This window comes from Seriola lalandi, unplaced genomic scaffold (genome assembly GCF_002814215.2).
Source record: "Seriola lalandi dorsalis isolate HSWRI2012SDOR001 ecotype SW California unplaced genomic scaffold, Sedor1 jcf7180002054416, whole genome shotgun sequence".
In the NCBI taxonomy this organism is placed as follows: domain Eukaryota; kingdom Metazoa; phylum Chordata; class Actinopteri; order Carangiformes; family Carangidae; genus Seriola; species Seriola lalandi.
In genome coordinates, this window is record NW_019524969.1 from 348941 (window position 1) to 371878 (window position 22938).

General features: G+C 38.3%; 1 protein-coding gene across 1 annotated transcript; it reads left to right on the plus strand.

Annotated features, from left to right (window-relative positions):
- The first annotated feature begins 8672 nt into the window (after positions 1-8672).
- LOC111657851 (caM kinase-like vesicle-associated protein) lies at positions 8673-22416 on the plus strand. Its single transcript, XM_023410180.1, has 11 exons — positions 8673-8854; positions 17673-17812; positions 17919-18050; positions 18656-18730; positions 18888-19026; positions 19168-19288; positions 19427-19502; positions 19617-19753; positions 19873-19951; positions 20061-20148; positions 20842-22416. The coding sequence occupies exons 2-11, from the start codon at positions 17718-17720 to the stop codon at positions 21142-21144; spliced, it is 1245 nt and encodes a 414-aa protein (XP_023265948.1). The 5' UTR covers positions 8673-8854; positions 17673-17717; the 3' UTR covers positions 21145-22416.
- The last annotated feature ends 522 nt before the right edge of the window (positions 22417-22938 follow it).

Here is a 22938-nt window from a genome sequence, read left to right on the forward strand (position 1 = left end):
TTTGAATATATATATATACAGTATTAGTTGCTCGCAATAATTCAACTACACAGTTTTTTGCCTGCATTGTAATTCTGTACTGACGAAATCAGTTTGGTTGTTTATAGATACTGCTTCAGTCCATGGTATTTTTGGGTGATAGGATAAAATCCAGGTGAGTCATACTCATGGCACACTGACAGCTTTCCGTTGCTATAAAGTCCCACAAAATTAGGTTGGTTAATGCTCAATAATGTAACGTTTGGTGTTCACTGCATGCATTAGAGCCAGCCAGACTAGCTTTAAATAACCAGATGCAGTTGAAGTTAGAAGGAAGACGGTGGCAGGGATGCATTCAGTTAAAACTGTTTCTCACCAAGGTTGCACAGCTTTACACCTGTTAGCCATTTGACAACTCAGCAACCCACAATACACTTTATAAGATACCACAATCTACGTCTATCCAGTTTGGTTTACTGACATACGACTCATCTTACTTTCCGTATTGCAAGTTTTTTTTTATGTCCAGATTTAGGCCTATTACTGTCTTCACTGCAGGATATAGATATGCAGAGAACGTCGACATGGAACATACTTCATACTTTGGTATGAAGCTGCCCAATAATGTTTTGCACAAATGCCAGTAAATAAGGTAGGTAGAGATCACAGCTCGCACAGAAAGCTAGCTAATAGATGCTAACAAGTGCTCAAGTAGTTCCCTCTTCGCCAGTGTTCTCAGAAACAATTTTTGCTCTGGCAACGGTTTTGCAAAAATCACACTTCAACATTTGCTGAGACTGTGTCACGTTTTTAGTTTCACGCCAGGCCCCAGCTTCTGGAAGCAGCTCAACAGTATGTGATGGGTTTTGGTGTGCACTGAAATGGACTGACAAAACACGCAGCCAGTCAGTGTCATATCGTGTACATTCATGCATAATCAGTGAAAATATTCACACCTGTTACTGAACATTTTACAGAGCTTACTTGTTTTCTTCATTACTGTTGTATAAGAAAAATAAGTTTAATACTTTTTAAAAACTCTATTACACAATAAGGTTTACAGGCAAATGCACAGTTAGAAATATTTTTAATTCAAATAATAGTCCCTTGGAGGTTCAGTCATTAGTGTATTCATTAATTCATTCATCATTCATTATCTTTAGTAGTGTATCCAGACATTTATACATGACATGGCAAGGGGACATTTGGGAGAAGGAGTTGCGTAATATTAGAAAAAAACAAAACTGGTCGTATGATAATGACAGCATGAAAATGTGGCCGTAAGTTTTTCTAAGATACATGGGGGACCATCAAGCCAAAGTTGCAACAGGATCTTATAAACTAGACTAAAACTTCTACGTGTGACCAAAATTAAATCAGGTTCCTTTGAGCCACACTCACCTTTTAGCTCTTGTATGGTTTACCATCAAGTTTTAAGAAAAATAATCAGTGTATCTTTTGAAAGATGCTCCAAACTTCTTCTCCTGACTTGCATGTCTTTGGGACACTGGAGCACCCCAAGGAAACCTATATGCACTAATGGAAAGAGTATATGCAAACTTCACACAGAAAGGCATCAGCTGTCTGAGTCACAATTTGAACACAGGACCATGTTTTTGTAATGCAAACCACTGATTCACCATGCCACACGTCCCTCAATGTCACATAAAACTACTTGCAAAGGGACGTCATTCAGTCACAAAAAGTCATGTGTGCTGTTTGTAACTTGTAAATGAGAGAAGTGAAGCTCAGTCCTGTTAGCTAGTTAGTTTGTGGGGTTTAGACGGGGTTTGTAAAAAATGTGGATAAGAGAGATTTTCTGTTATGCTGATCTGAATTTGTCTTCCAAAAGCCCTGTTGTGGCTTGTGAGCCTGTTGCTATGACAACCATCATTTGATACCAGTGGTGTGTAGGAAGGCAGAGAGATATGGTTGAAAATTAGCAAACTGCTTTGTGCATGTTTTATAATCTATTCATAATTTTCATGTATGTGTGTTTGTGTCAGGGGAATAAATAAAAAGAAGTGATACGCATACTCAAAAAAATAACATTCATTCAAGTATTGAGCAACACTGGGTCATGTTTCTTCCCATGATTAATTCAAGAATTATTATACTGTATGGGCCTCAAAGTGAATACTTTACTGTGAGTATATTCAATGCATTTTTTTTTCTTTTACTAACTCACAGACTTGCATCTTTTGCTCATGATCCTTATTGGGTAGACAGGTGACCTGCATCTCTCATGAGAATCAGTACCAGCCCGATCCCTGCAAGGAATAGAACGTTTTTAATTTGCTGTAAAGTCTGCTTGTATAATTAATATATAAATAAAATGTATGTTTTTCTCTATGGGTATGTAAAAATACCTTTAAAATGAGGGGGATTCAGACTCAGTTTTTGTTTTACATAGTAGTGGAAAATGACCATTAAACCATGTCAATATAATCTGTACTGACAAAAGTAAAATCATGGTAATGATTACATTAAATAAATAGGTCTATTAGTTACTTAATATCAAACAAATATGACATTTATAGATGAGTATAATCTACATTGAGTATTAGTCTATATATCTTAAATTGATTCACCATTTTTGCAATGTAAATCTGTGGATACAACACAGTGTATGAGGTGTAATAGGTTTGTATCAGCTGTAGCTTGCAGCAATTAGGGAAAAGAGTCCCACTGTTTATGAAAGTGATTAAGTGCCAGCGCAGACCCAAAGGCAGCCCCCATAAACTCTGAATTAGCACAAGAGAACTCAGAGATAAATTGCCTTTCCACATGAGCGGAGAGACTACAGTAATCACGAGGATATGAAACCTTTAAAAGACATTAATTTATTTATTGTTGTTGCTTTATCCCAAGAGCAAGACCTAATAACAAAATGTACCAAACTATAGTTTGTTTCCATTGAAGTGATAAAAGTTAAAATAAAAAATTGAGACTAGGTTACATGAGCTGATATATTACCACTTACAACTCATTTCTCTTCAGGGATGTTCACTATGGGCTGTTTGCTTTGACACAGAAATCATAGATGTACCACCAGTTACAAGCTGATCAACATTATGGACATCCGGTCTTGCTGTGTTGTGGTAGCTATGGTAACCTGAAAGAGCACCAAATGTTCTACTTGAAGTGTGAGGGTATCATCTGTGACACTGTGCCTCCTTCCATCTACGGAGCCAGGAACAGTCCAAATCCACATGACTTCTCCAACTGTCTAAATGATGTAGTCTTAAAGGGTTCGTTCACACTTAGTTCAAAACCATCCATATAGTGTAGCTTTGGTTTTACGATCTCTCTTTGGCTTTTGTGTTTAAAAAGTTGATCTGTGACGTAGCTTTGTTTCTGGAAAAAACACTTTGCTGTTGTTTCCTTTTTTCCCCAAAAGATTTTCAGTTCTTTTGAGCAGCTGTTGTTGAAGACAGACAGAAGATTAAAACAAAGTTATGTGCATGCCACTAAGTATAAGTCAAATCATTTTTGTAATTTGAGTGAACTGCCCCTTTAACTGGAAAGGAATGGACTATTTTCCAGTGAAGTGTAAATTACATAATTAAAGTATAGATATAGAATAATGGATTTGAAAATATCAATTGCAATTTGAACAAGACTAGGTCAAAACCTAATATATGGCTGGACCGTGTACGGTCAATGTGCCAGACTGAGGACGTAGTTGGAAACTGTTGTGGAACCGTTGTAAAAAAAACTGATATCATGTTGCGCTGTATTTGCATTCTGCCTAGTACGATGCCTCATTTTCAGTAGCTCCTGTTTGCCGTGTTAAAGTTACTCCATTACCTGTTAACACAAACTCAACACTTGCTGTAAATGTTTCTGCCCTCTAGACTGTCAGTGGACAGAAAACCTACACTTCTTAACAGGACTTTTATTGCTGTGTTGACATGCTGCAGTAAGTGTATCGTCTCATTTCTGGATTCTGGCGTTTCCACTAGTTTATTTAGCTTAGCAGTCGCGATGGTTTCTCTCTCCCTCCAACTCTCCTGCTCTCTCTGTTCGGTGTGTCTTGTGTTTTGTTATTCCTCTGCCTCCCCGGTTTCCAAGCAGCCAGGAAACCGGGGTGACTGCCTGTAACAAGAGGTGTAGCCCCAAACTCACAGTTGGCACCCATACGGCCAACCATATACCAGATTTATACCAAGTCTTGTTTGAAAACAGTCTCCATAGTGACACATGCGCTACCTTGCAACACTGCAGGCTTTAAACACCCGTCAAATAGAACCTGTGTGCGTCAAATCATTTTGAAAGAGCAACAGCCAATGGGGAAACTCCAACTCAATCACGTGGCATTTGGCTGACCAATGGTGGAAATATGATCAGTCAGTCAGTCAGTCAGTCAGTCAGTCAGTAAGGGGCATTCATGAATATAAGGTTGGGTAAACTATTCGATACTGACCTTTGTTCTTATGCTAGTTTAGTCATGATTTAATTTACAAATACACAACACACAATGTCCACTCAGTAGTTAAATCCTTTTCATCTTTTTCTACAGTTGAAATCTTTTTTTACATTATTCATTTTCTGATCATAATGTAATGTATCTGCAGGTTGTTCACATGTTCCATTGTATAATTTGGACTGTTTTCCTGCTGCTGTAATAGTTGTCAAGGTCTCCAATGATGCTTGCGAGAGCATGCTTTCAACCTTTCAAAAGTTTCCATAACATACCCCGTGACTATTGGCTTTGGTTTCTATGACAACTAAGTTGAACTATAAGTTGACTCATCTTTTACAAGCATGAGTACAGGATTGTGGAGAAGAAAAATATTTTGGTCCGAAAATTGTTTCGGAGCCAATCCTGCATTGCAAAATAGAAAAGAAATCTAATTTCTTAAGACTGTGAAAGAAAAAAATTACCAATGGAATGGGATTATTTTTTTACCAATATGTGTTACCTGGCAAACGTCTTATTGTGTCTCCCTTTAAGATACAATCATGCATTTCTAGAAATAATCCTAAAACAAGGGGAACTGTGTCAATGTCAGTCTATGTCAGGGCTACATTTGAGACAGTGTAAGTTAAGATGGATGTATTTGCAGTGTGTTTGTGTGACATACAGTCCTGACCTTGTCGTACTCCTCATCCTTTGTTGCTCAGATGGGTAGTTAGTGTCTGGGCTTTTAAATACATTAGAGAGGCTTTATTTACATCTTTAGTGCACATATTATATGTGCCTGCTTAGAAAAAAAAATGGAGTCTACCTCTCAAACAGAACTGCCAATGGTGATATTTCTGACACTGTTTCTCACTTTGCGATATGATCACAATATAAACCAGCAAAGAAATCTGGTGTAATATAAACAGAGCCCACATTGTCTGAAATTCCCCCCGTGAAGAAACTGTAAGGGATTTCAGATACAGATGAAAAGACAGACACGGTGAAACTGTGAAGCAGGCGAGTCACTCGAGTCCATTCATAGACTTAAAAATGCTGGATTAACTAGATGCAGCCATGGTAACATGAGGATGAGCAGAGCAGCCTTGAGTAGTTTTAGAGAAGCACAGTGAGATACTGCCTGCGAGCTTTGTGACGCAGGTTCCACTTTTGCGTATGCTTCTATCGTATGACAGACTAAATAGCCTTCCTGTGGATAATTACAACTGATATAAATCACATTAGAGGAACAGACTGCATGAGGCACTGTTTGTGTTGGGAGGGGGGCTGAGAAAGGCTCCTCCTCTCTCCCCTCTTATGAGATATTTTAACCTCTATTGAAATACACAAGCAAAAAAAAAAAAAAACCTTAAGCAAAGGCTAATAACTGATGACATACAAGGATCCTGCATATTGCATCGCTGAAACAGCTACAGTGTATTGGCTGTAACCAGTTTCTTATTTATCAGACTGATACATTCACTGTTAGAGGTTGAATCCTATCTAATGTACTTTCATGTGATTGGCAATGCAAGCAACTGTGACAACTGATTTCATGGCACAGCTTCAAATATTGAGATAAACAGAATAACTGAATTACAACTGTGCCTCATAAATGGCAACAGAAGACCTCCTAAAGTAAGGAAAGGACAGAGTGCTCCGAGTCAAAGGTCAGAGATACAAATAAACAGTTAAGCTAAGTGAAATGTAGAAAAATCCTTTTTATATAAAGCATTTTATGTAAGTTTTTCAATAATCACCATATTACAAAAACCCCTGGAGTATCACAGGTTTGAAAACAATCCTCGAGGTTGCTCTGAGAATCCTTTGTTTAAGTCCAGTAACTGAATTTTACTCTTCTTTCAAATGGCACCAAACACTGCAATATCCATATCCCTTAAGAGGCTGTTACTATGGTGACAGCGCACCAAAATGGTGGATGTCAATGACACTTTAGCTGTTGTGTCAAGCACACGCACATATACGAACATAAAACTGTACGTATGGCTTGAAAACATATTTTGCAGAATGTAAACCCATTCTTCAATATACATATGCACTGATGAAGACACTGGAAAGTGTCCTGTCTCAATATATTTGTGTCTCTGGCACTCTGGGCTGTCTCTTAACATGGAGATACCTTACCTTTTATCTGCAGAATATCCAAATCTAGGGTGTACCTGAGCCCTATTTTTGAAGCAAACCTCCCCACCTCCTCACTACTTCTGGTGAATAAATGCTTTTGTTCTACTGTTGCTCCCGCACCACTGGGGTTATATTTATATTTCCAAGTGTGCTTTTACCTTTAAGCATTTATCTCTCTCCATTAAAATTCAGGTTTCGTACTTCAGGTTGAGGTCTGGAAAACTATTTTAGACTTAAACTTAGACAGCTGACATAGAGGTGATTGACTCCCTCCTGCAGTGAAAGATTTGAGAAGGATTATAAACCTCCCACTCTAAAATAATGACAGTGATATAAGGGATTCCAGGACTCAGATTTGTGATACAGCACAACTTGTTCTGCTAAGACAACGAGAGTTTTGGAGAGCCATGTGATACCGGGACTCAGAGAAGAGAGAGTAGGTGGTTTTGTGGGTAGGTGGGGAGCAGGTTAAAGATGCTCCACCGCTCTCTTTCCTGTTATCCCAATGGCCTTTTAGCGGCATTACTCATTTTAGGAAAGAGACACTCCTGTTACATAAGCCAGAGCTGCCTACCAGCTAAAATCCCCACAGATCCTCAGTATACCTGTATGTAATTGGAAAGTATTGCCGATGGTCAGATCAGTTTTCTCTTGAAACTACTGCCGCATGCAGAGAGCTTTGTATAAAGACGAAAGCTGCAGGTAACTTCAGAGATTTAAAAGACAAATGTGAACAAAATGAAATAATTTTTTCTGCGTCCTTCTTCCAGACATTTTCACACCATAATGTTGATGCTGCTTAGACATGACACGAACAGGAAAAAAAACAAAAAAACAAGAATTTTAACAGGTCAGTGAAGAGGATGAGGATGCCACCTTACTCAAGAGTGTGTTGACAGATAGGGTGTCAATATTGTTTCTCCCTCACTTCAGCTCTGTAGGGATACAGCCCATATGGTATGTTACTGCCAATAACTTGCCATTGCCCAGGTTTCAGTTTATTTCAGGTCTGACAATCAGCTTTTGAACAGATTAAGACAATAGCCTGTACTTCATGGCCTCTAGGATCCATTCAAACACATCAAGAAGATCTCCCTTATCTTAAAAGATAGAGTTGATGTTGGCACAGACCCCAGTAAAGCAGGTGAGCGAGATCTTTCGGTTCACTCGAGCTCCATCTCAGTCGATCACTGTGGGATTTCTGCTTCTCCTCGGGTTGGCGTTTCACACTTTGAAGAGGCCTGCATCAGTTGAGAGTCGAACTGGGTTATGCAGCGCGGTGCAGAGAAATCAGCAGAGCTGTGCTGCTTGCTTATTAAAAATGATCGGTGGGTGGTCGATGGCTTTTGAACATTTTGTGATGGTGTCTCTTTTGTATGAAAGTATATCAGTTGCCCCTCCAAGGTGTCTTTGGATCATGGTGACTACGCATTTTTCTATGGATCATCATGTGCATCATGTAAGGTCAATCAGGCTCCTGGGTATTGTTTTCTGCCTCCATGCCCCCTGTAGGCTCCTGTGAGCAGTTTAATAATATTGCGTCTTTTCGTCTTTTGTGATTCAACTTTTGATATGAATATGTAGGCCTATAATAATTAGGTGTGTGTGCCTGCCTCTCTCTCACTCTCATTAAATAAAAGGTAAGGAAAAGCTGCCCATATTTTCAAATCAATCACTGCAACAGATGCAAAAACAAACAAACAAAAAAACACACAATAAACAAAAAAAAAAAAACAACGAACTCTACATTACTGTCATCTCTATGAGATCAGAGATGGAGGCTGTGAGTGTGCAGGGAATAAGTTGTTTTTGGGAGAGATGGGAGATTTAGATGTGTTGACAACTTCCGGAAGGACTTTGGAAAAAGAAAAAAATCTTTTGACCGTGCTGCTTCCTCTTAGTGCAGAACAGCTGACGAGCAGTCTCCAGCTGAGCGTCACTGTTAAAAGTCTTCAAAATGATGGCAACTGTTATCAAAACATTTGCAGCACAGATGCACTTACACACGCGCACACACACACATACGCACAAACAGTCGTACACTTTGCATCTCACGCGCGCGCGCGCGCGCACGCACACACACACACACTTTCCCCTCCTTCCTGCATCATAGCCCGCTGTTACCATCACACGTTCACGTAATACTCCCGTGAACAGGCAGACTTGTTGGAAATGCTCGAGGATCTAAAGGCTCTCTGACAGCGCGCGCTGGCTGTAAAAAGCAAAATAATCTGTGGAATCATCCAAAGAGAAAAAAAAGTGACATATTCCAATATAAAGGCAGGGGATTGGATTATTGATCATCACCCTTTTACTTCACTGAAGGTAAGTGAGCGCAGTTTGTTTTACCGTCCTAATATTGCAAACCACTGCTGTCAGAAACGCGAGAAGTGAAGAATGTTGAGGAATGTTCTCCGAGATTTATCATTCAGTGACTGTCCTCTTTGACCAGACTATCACACTAAAACACAGGACACAGTATTTGTCTCGGGAAAAAAAAACAACTTTTGCGTCAATCACACATTTTGTTGGGATTATCAGACAATGCTCGCGCGTGATTTCAGAAACCTGCAGGATAGTTTTCATGCGATTTGTTCAGCTGCAACATCAGTCCAAGCAGTGGTGATGCGCAAATACTGTAGGTACAGCCTGTTTAAACTGTCTAAGCTGCTTGAGCAGTGAGGTTGTCAGTAAATTTCCAGGCTATAATCGAGTGAAACCTGTTTGTAATCGATTTATTAATTTATTTTTTACACTTCTTCTCATTATGGGAAGCTCAGCAAGTTCAGTGACATATAAGCTTTATACTGTATAGAGGCTCAAACTGCGCTTCTGATTTACATAAGGCGTGCTCTTGTTGCACTCAGACTGCAGCACTTCTTGAATTCACATTTTCACAGTCTCACAGTCTCGCGGTGTCCCTGCCTCCTTGTCATTATTTGTCATCATTTCACACCCAACGAGTCTGTGATTGCAATACCCACTTAGTTGCTAATGCTCAAACCGCTACTTCATATACCCCACAAGGAGAAAGTGCTTGTGCAAGGAGCTTGTCCTCCACTGATTAAACCATACAGGTGTCCACTGACCTCCTTGCAAGGATGGTGGAGTAGATGCCACTTCAACAATTGTGGAAATTTGATTCTGATCAAACCAGTGGCATCACAAGAGCAGCCTACATATGTAAACTGCATGTGCACAGAAAAAGTTTGGGAAGCCCTGGCTGCACAGCCAGTTAAGAATAGACTTGTATGGTGGTGGATGATAAGGGATCTTGTGTAGGAGCAAACTAAGAGCAGAAGCACTTTGTAGAATGTTTATAGGCACAACATGATACAATTGGATTAATATTATTTACAGTATGAGTAGCTGACATTTAAAAATGAAACAAATCTAAGCTTTATAAAGTAAAATATGTGAAAAATACATGGAGATAGAAACCCAGATATACAGTATGTTTCTGCATGAATCAGTGTCTTTCAGAAATACTGTCACACATGATCTTTATATTTTTCTTTTTTTTTTTTGCAGATGTAGATGTTTAGATGGCTTGTTCTGAGAAACAGTGAAAAAGTCATCATTGAATCGAATGTTTAAAAGATTTATTTAAACAGAGTTAAAGCCTTTCGTTTATGTAACAGGCTTCATGCTGCAATGAATGTGTTACCTGTGTCGTGGTGTGTGTTTGACTGGGCATTCAGCTATGGTTAATTAAGTTAAAGTAGCTGTCAGATTACTGGGACCCGCACTGTTTTCAGATAAAGGTGGTAAAATTAATATTAATTTAATAATTTTTTATTATGATTAGTTCGAACAATATTCTGGTGGATTCTCATCGGTAAACTCTGGATTCAAGATCAGCAAATGGAGTTCCAGTCACATGAAGTGGCTGTGGTCTTGGGCGGTAATGTCGATGAGTACGCAGAGAGCTTTTCTGTACAGACAGTACCATGGTGCATACTGGAGCACTTGGTAACCATGGCAACAAAACAACATCAGAAGAAACTGGTCAGATGAGCCAGTGATGCTTGAAGAAGAGATGAATGGTTGACTCAATGCATAACAGAGCCAAGCACAAAAGGGGACCGATTCATGCTCATCAATTTTCGTCTTCACCTCTCTGGACGAGTTGTTGGGGAAAAGGACAGATTTTTCTTTACCCCTCTGTTTGTTTTTCTGAAATGATGTCCCCGAAAACTGAAGGTGTAAAAGTTGTCTTTGTGCTCACAGCTAGCACGGGTGGCATTCAGATCTTAAATGAGGCATTACAGGATTTAAAATTTGGCTGAGATATCGTCACCACCATCTGCCCCCTGTCACCAAACCTTCCCCTTTGAAGAGGTTCGACTGTGGCCAAATCCACGGCTCCCTCTGGCCTGGTGCCACTGTCTGACATGATTTTGACCTACAAAACTGAGTTCCAAAATAGCAACATAAAAAATTATTTATTTGAAAAAAAGGTCCCTTGTGTGTAGCCATGTTTATACAAGGTACTAAAAAAAACCTCAGTGGCAAAATGAAAAAAAACAACAACATATTTCTACTCTTAAAGCTGCATCTTCATCCAGTCATTTAAGAGGAAATTGAAACTGAGGTGGACTGTGCTTCCCAGTGCCCTCAAATTCTTCTCAGAAGATATGCTCCCACACATAAGCACACACACACACACACAAACATATACATTTACATACTAAGCACTTCCAATTAGACGCTGACAAAGTCTGCCTGAGGACCTACAACAAACTGTAACAAGGCATCATCCAGTTTTCATCTCAACTGGGCAGCATGACTCAGTAGGTGTATGAGTTATGAGGATTAGGATTAGTGTGAAAAGCTTCAAATCAGTTTGCCATTAGATTAATAATTACATAAAAATCTTAAATTTTTATGACCTTGCACTTCAGATGTTTATGTCACCCAGTTATGAGTTCAGGCTTTTAACATGTGAAATTTAGATTTAGCATCCCTGTTAGTCCGCTCGCTATGTTACTGAATGCCAGAACACAAAGCCAAAATGCATCAAGCCTTCAGGAAGTTAGAGTAGGAGTGTCTGAGATATTTAAAACATATTTTAGCTTTGGTTAAAATGTTCCACTTTGGCTGGCAGTGTAACTCTACAACAGCTGGAATACTGCTGTTGAAAATTTTACTTCTAAATCTGACAGACTTGAGTTGTGAACTTGAACCTCATTATACCAATTACTGTCATTTTTAACTGCCAGAACATGGTCCCAAAATGCATAAAATAAAATTAAAAAAGTTTTGTTAAAATCACATCAACATGTTTAAATCATGATGCCAAGATGCTTCATATCTCCAACTTGTGTTAAAGCTGAACCTGCAGAGTCTGAGAGGTGACGGAGTTAAACTCAGTTCATTTTGAATGCCAGGATTTCCCCTCAGGTTAGTCAGTGTAGTTCTACAACAGCTGGAACATGGTGTGAAGATGCATCACACATCCTTTGTTGTCGTTCTTCAAAATTTGACCTGTGGTGGGTGTCTGAGATATTATCAAGGATATCACACTTATACATACAGGTGCATAGATGAATGAATGAATGAATGAATGAATGATAGATTTACATAATTTCTCAGTTTTGTGTAAAGTGATATTTATGTCCATAATCTCAAATCTTTTAGACCTTTAGGCCATCATAATGATCTTGTACCTCATATCAAATTATAATATAATATAATATAATATAATATAATATATTATAATTTGATATAATATAACTGTCATGATTTGTCATGTATTTTTGAGGGGTTAACCATAGACCAGTTGGTAATGTAATCCAGTGTGTAATTTAGTTTCCATCCCTAATAATAATGTCACACAAACACATCCTGAAGTGCCTTGAACAACAGACTTGAACCCTGCTGCCTGTGGCAGTGAATATAATTCCTCTTTCACAGTGGTGTTTTGATCTGTTCAGCCATGAATACTCCTAAAATAACAAAAGCCTTATTTTCTTCATTAATTCTTCATTAAACCACACAGTAAGTCATTATTTTAAAGATTACTCAGATATTGAAGAAAGCATGGAGTTGCTTGTTTTATCAATATGACTCTCGGGCTTATTTGTATATTGTGGCTGTTGTTACTTGAAAACAAAAGAATCTAAATTGAGGTGGTTTTACTTTTACCTACTTTATGCTACTGGAAAATTAATTGGACAAAGATTTGAAATCTGTTTATCAAATGCAACAGCTATGCCTTTGTCATTATCCCCCAGTGAAGTTTTCTCAGTGCCGGGCTCTGCGTCAGTCTGAATTCGAAACAGCATTTACATTCCCATTAATGAAGAACACTTCATTCAGATCTTTCAAAAGGCAGAGATAAAAGACCTCTGATTCAGCAATAGTCAAGTGCCTTCTATCTTTTTCTTCTTCTGGTGAAGGAGAACAGCCTTTTATCTCCAAGATTGCCTTGAAAGGGGGAAAAACAAGTGCACACAAAATTCTGTCTGACTTGTCATACTTACTCTTTAGTGTTTTGGTGCACTGTAAGTCAAGCTTCCGAGAGCAGGTGTTGGGATCTAAGATTCATTTTGAGGTCTAATGTTTGCTTTAAACGGTCTCACATCAGCCTCGCCCATTAACTCTGCCTAAAGCACGCATGATGTTTTTTATCTTGGGGGCCATTGGTGGTGTGGTTATATCGAAGCAGAATGAGACGCCGCCAAAGAGGCTCATTCTGCATGAGAGTGCATTACCGTTTGCTTGAGACTCTGGCCATGCCGTGACTTGACACATTTCAAAAGTGACCACAGATTTGATGGTGAATCTGATTGAATATGCATTGCAAAAAAACATTATGAAAGCATTTTGTCATGGTTTGCTATGGCAGACACTTTTTGTTAGTTTTGGAGTTTTTGCACTTCCTGTTTTATTTTGTAATTGGTTTCCATGTGTGTCAGTGCTTTTGCTTCCTGTCTTGGTCCTGTGTCTGTGATTGTCTGCCCCGCCCTAATGTGTTTCACCTGTGTTCAATCACCCTTGCCTCCCTTGTCTATATAGTCCTTGTGCTTCCCTTTGTCTGTGTCGGTTCGTCCCTTTTCAGTTCCGGGTTTGTTCACGTCTGTTCGCGTCTGTTCATGTCACGTTCATGCCATGTTCATGTTTGGATTTTGGATTTTTGTTTAATAAACCTGCCTGCACCGTCTCCCATGTGTTAGCTGCATTTGGGTCCTACTTACCTCGCAAAAACCCTGACACATTTAGACATTCTACAAAGGAAATAAGGAAATGCGTGTTTGGTGGCTTGTGTACATCATCTGTGTGCTGGTAAAAGTCTAAAGGGGATCACTGCAAAGCACTGAGGCATGTATGCAGTTGTGTGAACCTATAGGTGAGAGCCAGAAAACACTAATGGCGAGTCTGGGTATTGTTTTTGCAGGATTCATGCAAGGGAGGTGATTTAGCTGAAGTATATCACACAAGTGCTCCTCATACTCCAGGCTAATGGTGAACTCACAGTCCTCCCCGTTCAGGACAAAGAAGGGCCATGTATTGTTTGCTGTGTTTTGATCAGGAAAATGATAAAAGGTGAACTGAAATATGTTGTTGTTTGGGTTAGAATGCTGCAGTAAGAGATGGGCTCCGTGTTTGGAGTTGTTGTCGAAATTCTCCGTCTCCTCTCACTCACCCCAAAGCAAACATATTCTTTACTTGTGCATATTTCTGGGAAGAAAAACACAGCCGTAAGTAGAATCATCATCTGGTGTGCACTTAAAATATAAAAATGCTGGCTGAATAGAAGAGGCTTGATCCCTTTGGCTACTCGAAGTTGGCCTCCATATGCACTTTAGCAAGATTAAAGCAAGTGTGGCTTAGTGTGAGGGTGGCAGGTGCTTTTCTACATAAAGTAATAGTGACTTAGAAACGCTGGTAATTTGTGCTGGCAAAGTCATATACTGTAGCGTAGCTAATAAATCAGCGTAATTAAAATACTAACATATTGTTGGCTCAGCTCATATATAAAAATCCAAATTACAGAGCCATCGACAGACATTAGAGAGGAGAAGGTCTGGAAAAACTAGATAATGCTTATACTGTAGCCTAATATGTCAAATAAAATCAATATTATGTGACCTTAAACATTATATCATCCAGCATCTGTCTGATATTGACAGAGCCACTTTCCTATCATAAGGAACTTTCCATACACAGCAAAAATGACTAGCGCTGGCTAGTCACTTCTTCAAACTCTTTCTTTTACAGTCACCTAAACAATAACAAGAAACCAAACAATATACAGTATACAATATGCATTAACCCAAACAACATTACCTTCAGTGACAATCTGTAGGGGCATCAGGTCTGCTCCTTAGAGAGACGAGACGCCTTTCATCTATCACCGTTGCTGCGCTTATGTGAACAGGTGGTTAGTCTTGCACCAAATTTCTCTCCTGCAGTAATCTCCAACATTTATGTATATTTTGTTTCACTTGCCAATAGATGACATTCCCATACCCTTGAGCACCAACCAAAACTTGCGTAAGAAAACTGCTTGAACAGAGTGTTGTTGTTATTTTTGCTTCAACCCTTCACTCCTAATAAAGTTGGAGCATGTACAGTTGGTGTTGGTTTGGCATTTAGGCATAAGTGTAAGGTTATAAATGTCAAATGATGTCTCCCATAAGAACTTGAGGCTATACTTTATATATGTTATACAGTATATGTTTTTTTGTGTGTTTTTTTTTTTTTTTTTTGCATTTTTGCCTTTATTTGATATAGTGACAGAAGATAGTAGAGCTAGAGAAGGGTATAACATTCAAGAAAGGTCCATAGTTAGAATCAAACCTGGGAAGAAGAACTATTATCATTATTAACAATAAGATTTTTTAGTTATATAGCACCTTTGAAAAACAAAGTTAGAAAGTGCTTAACAACAAAACAAGGAATAGAACTAAAATTCAAAGCATAAAAGATCAAATTAGATCAAATTATTAAAAATGAATGTGTCTGTGCTACTTCACCGCCAGACACCCTGACACTGACATACTGACATATCCCATGTTAACAAAAGGTCATGTAACCACCATCTGTCTGCAGGACAGCATGAACTAAAGAAGACCTGCAACACAGAGCACAGCTACTTCAGCACTGTATAAGACTGTATTCAAACGGATCGAAAACTTCATGGTCAGCATACGGATCAAAGACAGATAAGACCTAATAAATCAGTGCCAAAAAGAGGCTTAAATGAAGGACATTAGTGGAAACAGCCTCTTTTTAAGTATAATAACCAACCATTTTACATCTTGTAATATTTTCATATCAGCTACACAGATCTATGGGGACTGGATCACAGAGTAACGAGTCCCCTTGTGGACAATAGTACATTTTATACACAGCTTGTCTTTAGATAAAGGGCTTTTTCTTGATTTATAATCTGCTTGTAGGCAAGGCAACAGTAATAAAGCATATTCATGGACCACCATCTTAACGTGGACATTCTTCAGATTCAAAGTTTTATATTGATAAGATTCTTTGTTGTACTACAGATTTTACTGGATGCTATAACTGGGAGAAATCTCTGCCTCTGATAGGGTCTTGACTGAGGCTCCAGACAGCACCTCAGCCAGAGTTTCTCCACTCCCACTCTTCTGCGCTGGCTGCCATTTCTACTGCGAGGCTTGCCAAAAAACAACTGAGTCTGTTTTCCATACAAGCATCCTATCTCACCAGTAAAAAATTTAAGCTGCTAGTGGTGAACGTGTATAGTGTTCTTTTGTGGCGCTGACGAGATTCACGTCACCCCGATTCAAAGTTGTATATGTTTATGTAAGTATGTGATTCCACTTCTGCAGTTAATTGCAACAAAAAGAAACATTTTATGACTAAGTCAGAAAGTCATTAAACAGACATTTAATTCAATACAACACAAACTGCAACACCAAAATGTTTGTTGCTCAGGAAAAAAAAAAAATGTAATAGCAAATTATCCAGTGTTAGATTCCAGTGTTAGAAATTCTCATGTTAAAAAAAAAAAAAAAGCAGCAGCAGGGTTATGAAGCCAGGCTGTGAAATTGGCATAGAGATGTGTGAAAGGACTTCATGTGGGTGAATTTAATTTATTGGGCTTTTTGTTGTCTACTGTTTTAAATGTTACGTTGTGTGCAGTGATTTCTCCTGGAGTTGTGGTGCAGTGGTCAGCAGAGTGACTGGTCATGTATTTGATTTGACCTCTATTTAAGCCACAGGTTGGACAATATGAATGTCTGCCATCAGCGCTTTTGCCTATTACTGTTTACATCTCAAGGGATTAATAAGAAATGTTAACTTGTCGCATTTGTTTCACTTGTGTTCCAGGAAAGCTATCTAGCCATCCAGCTGTATTATTAATCATAACATCTATTGTGTGATTATATATAAATGTTTGTGAGTGAATGCAGCAAGTTAGTCTGGAAACAGCATTACAACAGACTTTAGCCAACTTGCTGCCAGAAATGAAAACACAAAACTCTTCCACATTTGTTTCTCCACAGCTGACGAGATGATAGCTTTGTCAACTTTCAAGAGCCTTTCAAAATATTTAAAAAAGGAGACAGAAGTTACAGCTACAGCACAGGGTCAAGTCCATCTGAATATTCTCAACTGTAAAAAAGCACACAGATGAATAATGCTTCTACTGCTGCTGCAGTACAGAGCTGACTCACTGCAGAGTGAAAAGAAACAAGTCTGGCAGTCTGACTGAGTTCAGTGAATAAGACTATGTTAATGGCAAATATCATTTTTATGTTGTGTTGCCCTTGTGGTAATTTGAAATCATTTGCTCCCACAAGATCAGTTATGCTCAGTTACTCCGGATGTATGACCAAAAAGGTTTTCGGGGAAAAGAACTAATCAAGTTTTGAAACTGCTTCCGACAAATGTGTGCATTGATTTACGGCATTCATTTTGTGTTAAGTGCCGTCACTGTGCAGCAATTTCTTCCATTTATATTATCGTCATTAATGAAACAGTTTATTTCTCTGTAAAGCAACTTGTACAGCAATTTGTACAACAATATAACATTGTTTTATGTCATTCATTAATCAGGTTACAGCTCCAGATCCACTTTGTACTGCGGAGATGCATGTGCTCTATCAAAATGATGCTGTTTGGACCAATGTAACATGTTGCATATTGTCGACAGGTTGTGTTGTGCGCCGAACATTCCCTGGCTAGGGCACAAGCTGCCATGCCATTTGGTTGTCTGACACTTGGGGAGAAGAAGGATTATAACAATCCCTCAGAGGTGACCGACAAATATGACCTCGGACAAATTGTTAAATCGTAAGTACATCTATTTTTTAATGCTGTATAATAAGCGTATAAATACTTTAAAAAACTTCATGGTCAAAATGTGATGTATGTTCCCTTTTTTCTGTCTCTCTCACAGAGAGGAGTTTTGTGAGATATTCCGGGCGAAGGATAGGAACACCTTGAAAATGTACACCTGTAAAAAGTTCCACAAAAAGGACGGAAGGAAAGTGAGGAAAGCTGCTAAGAATGAGATAATGATCTTAAAGATGTAAGTGAAGTTTTAAGCACCTCATTATAGAGGAAAAGTCTAATAGCAAATGATCAGCAAAATTCTCTGTTAAGGTCGAGCCAAGGGCAAAGTGAAGCTCAAACACCAACACCCAGAAGGAGCCATATTACGTAACACCATGAGCTGGGGAATTGATCACTGCTTTCAGTTTAGTCACATTTGCAGATCCGCCGGCAAATGAAAGGATAACTCCTAATGGTTTTCATTCTGTTGATTGTGATTATAATAATAATCAACATTCATGGCCAAAAATTGAGTAGATCATAAAGTAATTTGATCATTAAGCATTGAAAATCCTGATAGTACGCATTATGATGATGATTTGTAATTACAGTATGCAAGTGGCAACTGGGCCCAATCTCATGTTTTAAATCTTCCCCCCTCAGATGGATTAGACTGTGGTGCTATACTGGCAATTTTCAAAGGATGTGAAAAAAAAAAAGTAAAATCATCACTTTAACTTGATGTTTGGCATGACATTGTGCTACTTATTCACTCTATATGTTGTTCATTTTAACACCATTTAAGTCCAGCCCTTCTCCCCCTCCCATCATTCTCTCTCCCCTTTTTCCTGCTTTTCAAAGGGTAAAACATCATAACATCCTGCAGCTGGTTGACGCTTTTGAAACTAAGAAAGAGTACTTCCTTTTTCTGGAGCTGTGAGTATCATTCGAGGCACTTGAGAGAACAGTTGGCTCAGACGGGTGTGCACTGTACTTCCTCAACTTGTATAAAGCTGATGTTTTATTGAAAATGTTTTACATTTCTGTCATCAACAAGTGACATGCATTTTATTTGCCTGTCCCATCTCTTCAGCGCCACAGGCAGAGAGGTCTTTGACTGGATCTTAGATCAAGGCTACTACTCGGAGCGGGACACCAGCAATGTTATGAGGCAGGTGTTGGAAGCTGTAGCTTACCTGCACTCTCTGAAAATCGTCCACAGAAATCTGAAGGTATATCACACTGCTGACACCTAGTGAAAAACAACAGCACTTCACCTCGGGCCAATAACTGCCCTTTATAAATATGAAACAGTGTACATTCAGATCAAACATTTTCCACTCATATAAGCCTTTATCTGTTTACTTATACAGCTGGAGAACTTGGTGTACTTTAACCGTCTGAAGCACTCCAAAATTGTTATCAGTGACTTTCAGTTGGCAAAACTGGAAAATGGACTCATTAAGGACCCATGTGGGACTCCAGAATATCTTGGTAAGAAGCATAACATCTGATTATAGATCAGTTTTTTTAATTAGGTTAATTTGATAGTTTTATAATCGTACATTAGGAACAAATCTTGATTTGTTAGTCTAAGGCTACAACATACTTAAAGCTTGTTTCTGCTCTCAGCTCCTGAGGTGGTTGGGAGGCAGAGATATGGAAGACCTGTGGACTGTTGGGCCATAGGTGTCATCATGTATATACTGTACGTGCCATGTGTCACGTGCTCACGAATATGACATTTTTAAAGTATATTTAAGTGATCGGTTTTTCGACAAAACATGTCATGTTCTTATATTGCTATATATTGCTTCAATAGTTTGTCTGGGAACCCTCCTTTCTATGATGATGCTGATGAAGATGACTCTGACAATCGTGATAAGAACCTTTTCCTAAAGATTTTGTCAGGGGACTATGAATTTGATTCACCATACTGGGATGACATTTCAGATTCCGGTAAGAGATAAAATCAATCAATGAATTAAAATGTACAGTATATCATTGTAGTTGTGCTACAAATGTCACAGACAATGTATTCAAGATCTGATATTGCTGTTATTAATTGTGTTTTTCAGCCAAAAACTTAGTGGCATCTATGATGGAAGTGGACCAAGATCAGCGATTGACTGCACAGGAAGCTATTGCCCATGAATGGTATAAATGGTCCCACCAGCACAAATGGAGTTATGGCCCTTGTTGTATAGGAACCACAAATCCATTAATGTTGATAATGAAAATAATGTTCTTTTGCTCCTTCTCTTAGGATTTCTGGAAATGCAGCTTCAGACAAGAACATCAAGGATGGAGTTTGTGCACAAATAGAAAAGAACTTTGCCAAAGCCAAGTGGAAGGTATTACTTCACATATAACTTATATATCAACACATTTTTGCTCATATATCATTATTTGTTAGGTGTTTTAGACAAACTGATTATGTTATGTTCATGATCACGACCCCAATCTCCCTCTATTAGCACTGTACTGAAATGTTGTGAATTTGCAATTCTCTGCCCATAAAATGTAGAGTTTTTTATGATATAACCACCATTTAAAAATGCATAAATATGAATATACACTCCATTCACTGCCAGTAACAACTATTAAAACAAAAAGAAAGTGCAGTGACAATTGTATTTTTCTCCACTGCTTTAGGATTGTTCCTACCAACCCAATCAACTTTCATGTCAATGTCAAAAACATATTCATATAACTAAATTGCTGCTTATAATATAAATCATATTGTTTGTATGCGATTTATATTTTTCCAAAAAGTCAGAAAGTGTGTGCTCCAGACAGAGAAACTGGCTTCTCAAACTCAAATGTAAAATGTAAATCAAAAATATATTTAGCTGTTAAAGCAGTCAGAATCTGTACAGCTTTATATTTTTGATCCAAATATCATTGTAAAGACGTTTTGGCCAGAGGCCTTCCTCCAAGCGTTTACCCTGATATTTTTTGCTGCTGTATTGATTACATCTCAAGGAGGAAAGATCGACTGGAAAAGTTTGCTGTATGTCATTAACCATGATTTTTATTACCCACAGAAAGCTGTTAGAGTGACCACCCTCATGAAGAGGCTCAGAGCGTCTGAGCAGGGTGACTCCGGTCTCACTGCAGGGTCCGCAGCTGACCCCAACACACCCGGCGGCGCTCCTGCTCTTCCAGCCGGAAGCGGCGACAGTGTTGCAGCCAGCATAAAAGCTGCTCTTAGTGAAAAGTCTCCTGACACACAGACTGCCGCCATCTCCGCGCTCGCCCCGCCAAGTGCAGCCCGACAGGACGAGCAGCCTCAGGCACGGTGCAACGGCGATGTTCCCCAAATGTTGCCACAGAGAAAGGGAGAGTAGGCATCGATCAAGTAAAAGAAGAGGACCCTTATCCGTCCAACAAGCACATGTGCAGTACAGCCAATAAATTTGGCACGATGATACCATGTCTATGCTGTTTGACTATCCCCCAGTTTGCAGAATTATTTCACAACACCATGCACTTCATCTTTTTTTTTTTTCTTCTTTCTTCCTTCTGTACTGATTGGTCTATCGAATAGTGTTCTCCATTCTCCCTCGTTACTTTATGTACAAGTCCCTTTAAAGCTAGTTGCAAAGTACCTCTTCTGTTGTTTCCTTTTCCCTAAGAACTGCAAAAACCCATAGTGTAATTTAGTGAAATCAGCTCATCTTTATTCATCAGCTCATTGTATATAGATGTATTTGTCTGTTTCAACAAATTGCTAGTTTTCAGCTTCAGAATTTACAATCCTGAGTTCACGTCTTGTGACTTAAAATTATGAGTTGGAAGATTTAGTAAATTGATCATACCAAGGTTTATTTCTAGAAATAAATTAAATTAATTAATAAATGAAAGAATACTTACAGCATGTATATTTGATTTAACTCTTTAGGAACCATGCTTCAAATTGAAATACAGCTTGAGTGAATCATAAGACAATTCATAATTAAAAAGAAATGAAAATGAAAGTGATTTTAACGATGTTGAAAACTTCAAAATTGGATGATACTTGAGTCATGTTGAAGCCAGTCTGTGAAAAAATATTTTTTAGGTGAAAGACAATGTAACAATCAGATATAGATCACAATTAATGGGTTCAGCTTGACACCCTGACAAGATATCTTCTGGTTTATCTTCAGTGTAGTACAACTTCAGACAACTTAGAATTTTAAGGCAGCAAGAAAGCATATTTTTAAGTTAAAGTGCCTTAATATTTGTTGCAGTAATGTACTGAAATGTTTCAAAAGAAACAACTTGATTATAATTGCTTAATGACTTCTTTGAAATGTTTTCGCTGTTTTCCTTTGCTCCTCTGTTTAGTCTTACGCTGCTGTATTGATACCTGTGTTCTGTCCTCTTCACACTTCATTTAAAACACAGAAAACTAGACTTAGAGCATTCTATGTGGAGTGATGTTTTAGCTGTTGATGTTGTGTTGTCACTTGTAATTAGTAAGTTCAGAGTTTAGAGCTGAGTCCATATACTGTACCACTATGTATATTTGCATTGTATACATGTGTATTTTTTTATTTACATGTGTATTTAGCAACATTTAGCTGAGCTAATGGGTTGCTACAACGCTTGTGAATGAATAAAATGAGCAATACTAATGCTGCTGAAATTGTGATGTTTTTCTCAAGTTGTCCCTCACTGAGTTTTTTAATATTTGACAAGACCAGCCCCTCCACCAGCAACCATTTTTAGAAGAGCATTAGAGAATATATTATTTTCTATATATGTCTACTGTATATTAAAAATGTATATAAAATTTATATACTTTTACTTACTCACTTTTTTCTGTATCTCAAAAAGAAAATGGTTATATTTTTCAGAACGAATTTTGATCAACAGATATTTGATATTTCAGTGCTCAACAGAGTTACCATGCAAGGTGAAGGAAATGCCAGCACTCCCACTAGAATAGTATTGTATTTTAATATTAATATTGTAAAGGTTTCCATGCAGTATCGTTGTTAGAGAGCGTAAACCAATCAAAAAACTGCAATCATACAGGCTCATGTCGTATCAAAGAGATAGTGGTTTGATGAATCCCAAATTAAGTTCTTGCAATTCGGCCACTAAAATTTGTTTATATACAGTAAAACTGAAATATGGGGCATATGATGGTATTT

Coding starts and splice junctions, on each gene's coding strand:
- LOC111657851 (XM_023410180.1), top strand. CDS start 17,718: ATGCCATTTGGTTGTCTGACACTTGGGGAGAAGAAGGATTATAACAAT. Junction 19,289..19,426: donor TGGGACTCCAGAATATCTTG/GTAAGAAGCATA, acceptor TTCTGCTCTCAG/CTCCTGAGGTGGTTGGGAGG. Junction 19,952..20,060: donor GAAGCTATTGCCCATGAATG/GTATAAATGGTC, acceptor TCCTTCTCTTAG/GATTTCTGGAAATGCAGCTT.